The following is a 10,857-nucleotide window of genomic DNA, read 5'->3' as shown; positions in this document are numbered from 1 at the left end:
TGCTTAAATCTAGGATCAATTCCACTAGCACTAGTGAAATAATAGAATTAGCCCCAACATTGCTACTGTCAGGCTGTACTCCATTATGAGTAACAGCTGCAAAAGGGCACTGTACTAAAAAAATAAGAAAACACCTCCCTGCCATGTCTTTGCAAAGCACATGCTTTATGAGCTGTGGAGGGGACACAATGACTTGGTGCAAGGCACATGTCCAAGTCCTGTTGCAAAGGAAAGGCCACAGAATGAGTCTCTTTCCTGCCTCTCATGGCATGTTCAAGTAACATGGTCTATTGGTAGAGAGAGTGTGATCACATTAAAAAAGTATTTTTATTGCCAGGGAAAAGAGCCTAAATTGTAGGTTTTTGTTCAGCCTTCAGATTGTAATCTGTGGGTGTCCACATGGCTCTAGGTAAATGGGAATCACTGATCTCTGGAAAATTGAAAGCACAATGTATTTCTGCTCTATCTCATATAGATATGAGATATATCCATATCTCATACATAGATATATGAGTATATTTATATATGTGTGTATATATATACACACACTCCAATGTTATATATATAATATATGAGTATATATATATGTGTATATATATAGTATGTATAGTATGTATACGTATAACTCATATGAGTTATATATATGAGTTGTTTCTTGGTGTTTGTTCATTCTCACAATTCATAGGGGCACCACTAAATTCTTACAGCTCTAACACAGCATGGAGAAAGCTGAAAATGCAGCCCAACACAGCGTTGCCTTTCTGGGAAGTCTGATGCTGATTTGGACATCAGAATGTCACTGGTTTGGATGAGCCTACCTAGGTGCCCTAATATCACACCCCAAGTTAGGGTACAAGCCCCCAGATCCTGGAGGAAGGGTCACAAGTCTCAGAAATACTGACTTTTTCTGGGAGGCTGAGGAATAGGCTTTGTCATCCTGAAGGCCTGCACAGTTTTGGCAAAATGAGATTGCCTGTCTTCTTGGTAAAAGAGTAGGTGGATATTAGTAAGAAATCTCCATTCCTGGTGGCTTGAACTGCTGTCACTTGGCAGTGCAGGGAAACTGGACTCTCCTTTTTTCCCAAGGCAATGCTGTCACTCACAGCTGACATCTGTCATTACTACTGATCTGGGTAAAAGCAAGTCCCATAGAGCTTAAAAAGAGAGATGTCTGCATCTCCACTCTATTTTTCTGGTAATGAAAGTAAGCTTGTCTCCTTAGGGCTGAACCAAAGAGCACTGGCAGCCTGTCCCAATGCAGGGAAAGTGTCTGTGGTTTCTGGAGCTGAGTCTGTTCCCTGCAGTCCCTACTATGCTGGCTGTCTTGCACCAGGAGTTGGTAGCTCTTCCAGTTCCATGAGGGGTGTAGAGAGAGTTTCTGGGTGCAAAATACATGAATTCTGATCCATTTCATGTCCATTTGATAGCTGCATCCGAGGGGTTACTGAGGAACTGTGACAGGGCTGTTACTGATGGGTTTGTACCTGCATCAGTGGGTGGCAATCAAGTGGAATTTAGCTAAGACATCTAGCTAAGACTCTAGCTAAGACATCTGTGGAGCATCCCTTCACCCTTATCACTAGCAAATGCAGCCTGATTTGTGCCATCTTTACTCGTCATGACTTGATCTAGTTGACTGAACCAACTTAATGCTCTCCTTATTTGTGATGAAGGCTGCTCCTTGCCCCCTCAGCCCTCTCTGCCTGCTGGCTGCAGTTGGACAGTCTCAGCATGTGGGACAGTTCCTCTGGGCTTTCAGTGACTCCCAGGAGCCTGGCTGCAGTTTCACAGGCTAGCATGTCAGTGACTGTTATCAAGAGTGAGTGGGAAGGGAACATTAGGCAGAGGTCCAAGAAGAGGGTGATATAGCAGTGTGGTATTTTCTGTTTGTGCACAGCAGTCACGTGGAGTGTGACATTCCCAGGAGCTCAGTGATGGACAGCCTCAGTCACACAGTGGAGTAGCAATATTTTGGGCCTTGTTTAAATATTAAACTAAAGACTAAGAGGCAGAAGGATGGGATTTCTGGGCTATGTCTGGTGTTTTGAGCTCATTTCTGATCTTTCTGGAGCAACAGAGACACTGTTAACAGAGTGTTAATGTTAAGGATCTCCCAAGAAAAATCACCAAATGTGCAGTAGAGTTACTGCTATTTATTTTTTAAATGTGCTTTGTAAGAATGGCTGTAAGTGGGATTTATACACTCATACTTCTGTCAGCTATGCTTCCTGTTCATTTCTCTCTTGAGTTCTAGCCATGTTTTCTTCCTGTGTCTCTTTTTAGATGACCTCTTCATCACATTTTAAGGAATGCCTTACCACATATATCATATTCTAATGTAATTGAAAACTGGTCTACTCACATCTTATCTAACACCAAGGTAGGGGAGTAGCCTATTTATCAAAAGCTGCATATTTTTCCCTTTTAATGATCTAACAAAACTATTCAGAGAGGACAGAAGCAAATCTGAAAAGACTTTCTGAAATGTCTTAAGCATTCATCTTAAACACTTCCCACTTTCCTGGGAGATTTATGGAATACTAGGTATGATCTGACTGAGACCAAAAGGTGATTCAAATATTTATGTGAACAAAAGAAAAGCAAACAGCCATTTTTCTTAATTTGTAGAGAATTCAATGAAAGGACAGAACATCTTTGATTTTGTTTAGCAACTGGAAATAGATGGGTTTATAAAGATACCATATATGTAAAGAGGAAAAATTATAAAAGTGGAAGGTGACAATTACTGTTATTTTGTATATTCCAGTGCCTTTCTTTTAATCTTATGGATTTTATGGGTCTAGGTATGTGGTATGTGCATATATCTTTAATCAAGTGGATATCTACTATGATTAATATATTCCTTGTTATTCTGTCACTGAAAAAGTAACTTGAGACAGGTATGGTACCAGTACAGTGAAGAACTCTAAGGCAACATAGAACCACATTTACCACTCAATGGTATCTGTGTCACCACAGTTATTTCCTATTCTTTGTAGAAATAATACTGTGGTTGCTCAGATGCTGCTCAGTAGTAACTGTGTGTAAATGATGACTTTTTGAGGGTATAATTATAGTATAATTATAAGGAACTTTGTTTGGAAAGTGGGTAAGGAATGAAAGTGGACATTAATGAAAAGGAGAAGAAGAAGTAGTGAACAAATACAGAACAGTTTTCTATTACTCTCTGCTTGGCAGTTTCTTTTAAGTCTCATCGTTGAACATACAGATACTTTGCAGTGAAAACCAAACTCACTTTCAATGACACTAAAGGGACAAGGCCGTATGACTTGGGCAATGCAATAGCACTGTGGTAGCTGTGAAATCCAAGCAAGGGAAAGGTATGAATATATATATTGTGGTACTGTGGTACGAGCAAATCCATGTTACTTGTGTACCCACCAAACATCATTTGCACTACCTTTTGTATAAAAACAGTACAGCAAGTTTGTCTATGTTTAAGAGAATGTCTGATGGCAAGATTGCACTACCTTTCTTGTTCTACTCAGTTTTCATACAGGTGGCAGGTTCAGTATCTGTCTGAACTTGCCAAAAGAAACTGAAGCCAATGAGGCTGCTGAAATATCACCAAGGAATGGGCTCCATTTCTTTTGCACTGAAAGAACTCTGAAAAGACCTGAAAGTATGTTTGCAGCAGCCAGAACTGAAGAACTCACAGCTGCGGGTACAATTGGTGCCCATCAATTCCCAGGCAGTCTCCTCCCAGCTCCCCTGTGGTGAATAGCAATTTTTTGCACACATATCTGAGGGCAAAAAAAACATGCACAGGAGTGACCCTGATGCAGGTTCTCAGTCTGTTGAGGAGAGTGATTACTGTCAGAATTAGGCATGCTGCAGATACCTTGCTTTTTATGTGCAGCAACAGTGGAGTGATCTCATCAACTATCTGAACATTCAGCAAGTCCAAAATCAAATGCTTGTGTGTCAGATATACACAGCTGTATTTGTACTGTTGCTCTATCTAAAGAACATGCCAATTGCTTTACTTAGAGTGAGTTGAGAGACTCATTACTAAGAACATGTATAGCATTATCAATGAAAAAACATTATTGTTCTTTTCCTCAGTGGTTTTAGTGTCCTTGCTTATTCTTTCACAGGAGCCTGTACTAATGTGTCTTCAGAGACTGTGGGGCCTAATTCTCTGCTTCCCTGTGCAGTGTGTTGGCATTGACACCTTTGCACAGTGAGTGGGGATGTGAGTCGACACAGGCAGCCAGGACAACCACAAACTCAGAGACAGAATGCAAAGAGTAAATTTATTTCTGCTACCTTGCTAACCAGGGACTCCCTAAAGCAGAGGCACATCGGAGGAGATATAGACATTGTTAAACTCAGTCCATGCCAGGAGATCACTGTCTGCTGCTGCTCATACTGGCTTATCAAGGGTTATTCCCAGCTGCAAGGTCACTTGAGCCATTTACAGCCCTCCTCGCCAGTCTTCCGCTTTTTAACCCATTCCTCCCAACTTTCCACCCCCTTGCTCAAGAGACCACTGCTGCTAGGGCTGGAGATGTGGGATGGGAGATTTACAGAGGCACTTAAGCATAGAGGAAAAGGAGTAAACAAATAAGCATATAATGTTCTGAGTCAAGTGTCCCACCCCTCCTGACACGCACCACCAGTAGGTTGTGATTTGCAGTCCTTGAGATACTGAATGATGTCCCCCACTCCAACTGGTTCTGCAGCCAGGTCACAGCAGCGCACGCCTTCAAACTTGGAACAGAGCTCATGATGTTGAAGGGGAATGTAGTTCTCCAGTAACCAGTGTTGCAAGGTTCCACAGTGTGCATCAGTTACTCCCAATTACAGGGGAACAGTTGCCTTGGATTTCCAAGTTAAACCTCACATGAGGGCACACGTCACCTGCTCTACAGACACTTCCCAGAAAGAAAAATGACAAGTTAGTTACAATAAAAAACAGCCACACACAAGTATTTACATATTAATTTTGCAGAATTGTATCCAAGATATGTGCTTATAGTACAAGGCTAAAAAGCACAACAAGCCAGTCTGTGGAGGAAAACAGGAGTGTCATCTCTGTCCAGTGACACACATGTGGTTGCTCCAGTTCCTCCAGGCCTGGTAACTGGAGAATGGGTAATGGTCAGCACAGGCTGGAGAGGTCTGGCTTGTGCTATTTTAGATGGAACCTTGACTGAATGTTGGGCCTGTGACACAAATAACATAGTTCTAGTGCATTCCCCCTAGATAAGACACAGGAGATAATCAAAGATACGTGAAATACAAGCACTTGAGAATATATTAACAGAGGATATAGAATAAAAGGAAAAAGATAGAGACAATTTTACTGCGTTGTCAGAAGTTATTATATGAATGAGCACATCTAGATTAAGAGCTTGCACAATCCATTGGTATAAACAATTCCATTTCCTCTGTAATATTTTGGGAAATCCACCATCTTAAAGATTTTTGGTCCTCACTGTGTTTTGTACTGAAGGTGTACAGTCATGCTATTTTGGCCTGTAATTCTTTCAGTTTCTTGCAGTGCCCAAGCTACATCTTTAATTCATTTTCCCACCAGGGTATAATGTATGGCAGTGCCTTGGAATAACTGGGACCAAGATTCTACAGATAATTTTTTTTGCTGTTTGGTCCAGTCATCAGCCGCAATCCCCATGAGACTATATAATCTAGAATTATTATTTCTAATTTAAAAGGATTTCCTTGTCTAGGAGTGCATAATTGTAGCTCTTTCAGTGTATAAATGTGTGTGATCTATGCCACCCCACCATCTGCTAAGTCTGGCTAAATCTCAATCTCAAAGTCTGAATACTCACCCCAAACATTTCCATCCCATTCTTTGGGATCCCGTGAAGGTTTCATAGCTGGAGCACGAACTTGAGAGATCAACACCTTATTTTCCACATATTTATGCCTGGGTGACACCAGCTGCTGTATAGTGCATTGCTGCTCATAGCACTGCTCTGCTTGAGTGGTGGTGACTTCGTGTGTGATCATCTTTGCAGCCCGCAGAGTCACAACTTCCCTTTCCAGCTCCCTGACTTTCCCCAGCAGCGCGGTGACCTCGCGCTCCAGCGCTCTGGCATAGGTCACCAGCTCCAGCTCCCTCACTTTGCTCTGCAGCGCTATGGCCTCGCAGTCGCGGGCTCGGGCGTAGGTGAGCAGCTCCAGCTCGCTCACCTTGCTCTGCAGGGCTATCACCTCCCGGTCCAGCGCCCTCAGCCCCGTGGCCAGGAGCCAGCCCAGCCTCCCCGCCAGCTTGCGGGAAGACTTGGATGCCCCTTTCCAGGGCAGTCCGCGCATGGCGATCTCCACCCTGTGGGGGCTCACCACCACCCCGTCGTCTATTTCGGGCCACGTCTCTGGAGTAGCCATCGTGGCAAGGAAAGTGGCCACGGGGGTCCAGCGCTCGGTGCTGGGCCATCCTGGAATATGGGGATTCACCACCACAGCCTCTCCGGCCCCTGACTTTTTCAGCTTTTTCAGCTTTTTTGGTTTTTTTGACCTTTTCGCTAGCCACGACATGGTTGTTTCCAGATCCTGACAACTGTGATAAATGTGGGAGTGGGCACAGGCAGGCAGCTGGGATAACCACCAGGTCAGGGCTAGAATACAAAGAATAGATTTATTTCTGTTACCTCACTAATCAGGGATCCCTGAATCACCACCCAGGCAGGGGCACAGAAGTGGAGATGCAGGCACTGTTAAACTTGGTCCGTGCTGTTCACACTGGTTCATCAAGGGTTATTCCCAGTTGCAAGGTCACTCAGTCCTTCCCTTCAGTCTTCTGCTTTTAAGCTGTTCCCCCTAACAGTGGGAAATAAAGACAAATCAGAACGGTAGCACTTTGTGCCAGTTTACATGTGTTTTGCAAAAATATAAACAATTGTGCAAAGCTGTGGAGAATTGGAGTGTGTAGGGCACTAGTTTCATATTATTTCTTCCCAAAAGTGCATGAAATGATCTTTTATCAGCCAAACTTGAGCAGAACTGAATTGAAATGTTTTACAGTGTAAAACATGCAATTTACAGTGCTTGTAAAGTATAGTTTTTACTGTGAATGAAGGATGTCCATGTACTACAGCTAGAAGGTAGGTGAGTGTGAGTGTGTGATCCAGTGATGTTGTCTTACTGGGCTTTTAGTCATTTTCTGCCTTTGACTAGCATTAAGCTACTATGCTTTCTATTGAAAGAATTCTGATTGCATAAACATTTTGGTTTTTTTACTTCCTGACCTGTATTTGAACAGCACTGCTGACTTCAATTTAGCTTGATGAGGCTAGTAAGCCTAGAAAACTTGGGAAGTTTTTTTGAAGTTAAATCCTCAATACACTGCACTACTGTGCTTGTTCATCATCTGGGTTTTCACAGCTCTAGTGAGAATTTCAAAGGGTTCTGTAGCCAAAGAAAATACCAGACATTAAGTAGCAGGACTTAAAGTGTAGAGTAAATTTTGGCAAATACAGAAGGTAGTGTTTCAAAACTATCTGTTTTCATTGTTACTACATTCGCAGAAAAGTCCATAGGAGACAAACCAAAGAGAAAATGAAATCTGTATTGAGAATACAGATAGTAAAGGTCAGGTTTAAAAAACAATAAATAGAGCAGACTCTTCAATAGTGATAATTTCAGGCACTGGGTTCCATTCAGTAATTTTCAAAACAGTCACTGGTGGATAGGTACTATAACAGAAACAACATGAAAGTCATCAGATCAATTTAAAATAATTCTGTAAATTCTTGAATGAAAATTGAAAACAAAGGCAACCCAATTTTGAGCTGATGAATTTATGTCTTTTCTATATATTAAGCAGAGAAAGCGGCTTCCTTATTTGTATCTTTAACTATATTTACTCAACTGCATAACATTCATTGTCAGCTTCAGATGTGGAATCACACTTAAGAAAAAGGATTAAAGGAAATAGGTTGTAACTGTACTTATACCTTGAAGGAATAATGTTTTTTACTCTTAAAATACTACCAGAAAATAAGTATCCTTGTAATCTGACTCCTCCATGAAAAAAAAAGTTGTTCGACAGTTATACACTTTTCTAAGGGATAATATGAATATCAATTGATATTTGTTCTGTGGAAGGATGAGTGAGCTCTTGTTGCATTAAGGGTATTTAAGTATGGGTATTTAGCAGAAAATAAACCCCTTGTGTCCCAGCCAGTCCTGAGATCAGAGGGGCTCGGTGTGCCTGGGCTTCATTTCAGCCAATTTAACCCTCTAGCTCTATTTGAGCTCAAAAGAACTTGCAGGAATACAGAAGTGCTGTTAGTGCAGTTATCAATCCAGTACCATAGGTCTGCTCTTGTTCAATAAGGATTGTGCCTGATCCAGGTTCACAAATGCTTATTGAAGGTTTATTGAAACAGCAGGGAAGCAGGTTCCCAATTGCCAGTGACAAATGCACTGGCTACAGAGTGCTGCCATGTCATGGCAGAAAGCACACAGTAAGATTCTCATAGCTGTAAATATATCTATATATCTATAAACTGGATATTCCCGAGTGTACCCAATGCAGTTGGAGACGCAAAGCTCACCTAGAGGCATTCCTTCAGGAGAGGGGAGAGGCCATCCACTGGCTGGTCCTGAGCAGGCAGAGATGTTTTCTTCCTCCAGAGGTGTTTTCCTCCTCCAGCCTTTTGTGTCCTGAAGCCTCCCTTTTATATTATAAATTTTGTTCTGTCCCAAGGGGATGGAACAATTGCATGTTATGGACAGGGTTTGGTGACTTTGGTCATACATGCGTTGCATGTCCCATGTTCTCCTTCATTTGAATCCTGAGGGATGTGTAAGTCAATATGTTAATGGAGCTTAATGAGAGTCTCTGTTACTCTGTCAGAATTTATAATTGAAAAATAGGTAGAACAAACACTTTGGCCCTCCTCCTCCACGTACTGAGGCAGCAGCAAAGGCTCTCTGACCTTCATCAGAGGGTCTCTGTGCACACCCTTATCTCCTTAATGAAACAGATTTATAACAAGTGTTGTTTTTCACAGTGAAGGGAGTGTGGCTTTTGCCTGGTACAGAGCCTTGATGTTCTCCTGTGCCTCACTGGAACAACACTGAGCCATGAGATCTCTGAGACTGCTTGAGCCAGGTGCATGATAAGCAAGAGGCCCTGCTCATGCTTTTCTCAACCAGCCTCATCAACTTTTCACTATCTTAAAGTAACACTGTACAATTCTGATCATTTAACCACAGCTTTTGAGCATGTAAGAGTTATTATGTAGGTGTTTTATATGTTTTATTTTGCCAGCTAGCTTTATAGCTAATTTTTATTTTATTTTCTGCTACCATATTCTTAACTGATTATTACAATTATGAATTAAAAATAGACTATTTTTCTCTTCTAATACCAGTTAATATCATCTTTTGAAGTATGAATTGGAATGGCAAGAGTGTGAGCTAAGAGTCTTCCAGGTTTGTGGTTGGTATTTTGTCAGTGCAACCCTGTCTCACACCAATGATCAAACTCAGTAGGCAGTTAGCACTGAGCTAACTGGGTTTGTCTGCCTGTGACAGTGCCAACAGCAGGAATGTCACTTCTCTAAAAAATTTGCAAGATTGTGCACTAGGAAAGAGGCACTGCACTTTGGAGTGAGAGGAAACCACAAAAGCTGTCCATCCACCCCATTGCATGCTAAAACAAAGCACACACAGAAGTTACATTAGAAATAGTTTTCAGTGACAGAAATATTGGCCCTACTACTTTCTTAGACTCTTACAATTTATAACACAGTCTGCTGATAAGCTGGAATGTAACCTGTATGAAGAGAGAGAGATGGAGAAATAGATGACCTGCCCTAAATGTTTTTGGTTTGCAAGGTCCTTCCTTTGGTTATCTGTGAGTGGGTGAGTGATCAAAAATTCAGAACTTCCCTGAGACAAGTAACATGCAATGCTTGATGGTGTGTTTGCTTCCCTTTCAAATATTCCACAGACTGTACAGCAAAAAGACAGATTAGGCTTTGCATCAGATTTACTGGAGCTCTACCTCCTTGCCTTTGGACTCCAGCTTGCTTTTTACACTCCTGTCTGAAGTTGCAGAAGAATTAAGCTTGTGTGAGCGCTGTTTGTACATAACACGCTTTCCCAAGTGACTATTTAGCACTATTAAAGAACAAAACCAAGACTAGCAATAAGTTTGTGGTAAATGTAAATGTATTCTATTTAAAAATGGTTCATGATATCTTTTCATAATGACCATCTTTTTGCTACATGCAGAGTGCTGATGGCATTAGTGAATTAAAAAATACAAAGATATTCAGGGATTTGGACCTGATTTGCATTTACAGTACAGATGTTTAGCAGTGTTGGATAGTGCAGGGGACTTAAAGTATAGGAAGAAATGTAAGAGAGCTGCACTTCAAGCCTTCCTGACACTGCTTGACTGCTGTGCATTGTGTGCCTATTAAGGTACACTCTTGTAGCATTTGTAGTTTTAAACTTCTAATCCTGCACGAGGTACCAGTGCCATCTACTATATTTTAATCAGTTACATCAAACGTGAGTTTAGTAGAAACATGAGCATAGTGATAATTTTTACTGCTTTTCTGCAAATGTTGTGTTTTGAGAAATACTCCTTTCTTCAGTGTCTGTCACTGGAAAATGTGTTTTTAAATCCTCGTCTGAATTTTTATGTGTTTATTTTTTAATTTCCTGTCAATATAAATGGAATCAGTGGCTCTGTCTGTTATTAATATTTAAAATATGGGTGTTTGGGCTTTTTAACATACAAGTTGCTAGTGCCCCTTTAAATTTCCTTCAGTTGTTCTATACCTCTAAAAAAATCTTTCATTACCAAGTTGTTTATCTGAGAAGAAAGTGAGACTGTCTCTTTGTATT

At 41.2% G+C, this 10,857-nt stretch overlaps 2 protein-coding genes across 4 annotated transcripts in view; one reads left to right on the top strand and one right to left on the bottom strand.

Moving 5' to 3' along the window:
- The window catches only part of ZNF536 (zinc finger protein 536), a 344,241-nt gene that overhangs the window by 165,380 nt on the left and 168,004 nt on the right, over nt 1-10,857 (top strand). The gene's annotated exons all lie outside the window — the stretch shown is intronic.
- Nucleotides 4,259-8,949, bottom strand: LOC120496298. 2 transcript variants are annotated; one of them, XM_039696611.1, is made up of 4 exons: nt 8,934-8,949; nt 8,550-8,789; nt 5,820-6,810; nt 4,259-4,898 (listed from the first exon to the last, which is right to left on the bottom strand). In XM_039696611.1, exons 3-4 carry the CDS (start codon nt 6,526-6,528, stop codon nt 4,864-4,866), a joined length of 744 nt encoding a protein of 247 aa, XP_039552545.1. In that variant the 5' UTR covers nt 6,529-6,810; nt 8,550-8,789; nt 8,934-8,949; the 3' UTR covers nt 4,259-4,863. The 2 variants fall into 2 exon arrangements, with proteins under 2 accessions (XP_039552545.1, XP_039552535.1); XM_039696601.1 differs by lacking the exon at nt 8,934-8,949 and having other exon boundaries at nt 8,550-8,881.

Source organism: Passer montanus, unplaced genomic scaffold (genome assembly GCF_014805655.1).
Source record: "Passer montanus isolate IOZ18808 unplaced genomic scaffold, ASM1480565v1 scaffold113, whole genome shotgun sequence".
Classification (NCBI taxonomy): Eukaryota; Metazoa; Chordata; class Aves; order Passeriformes; family Passeridae; genus Passer; species Passer montanus.
This window is presented reverse-complemented; position numbering and strand designations above follow the sequence as displayed.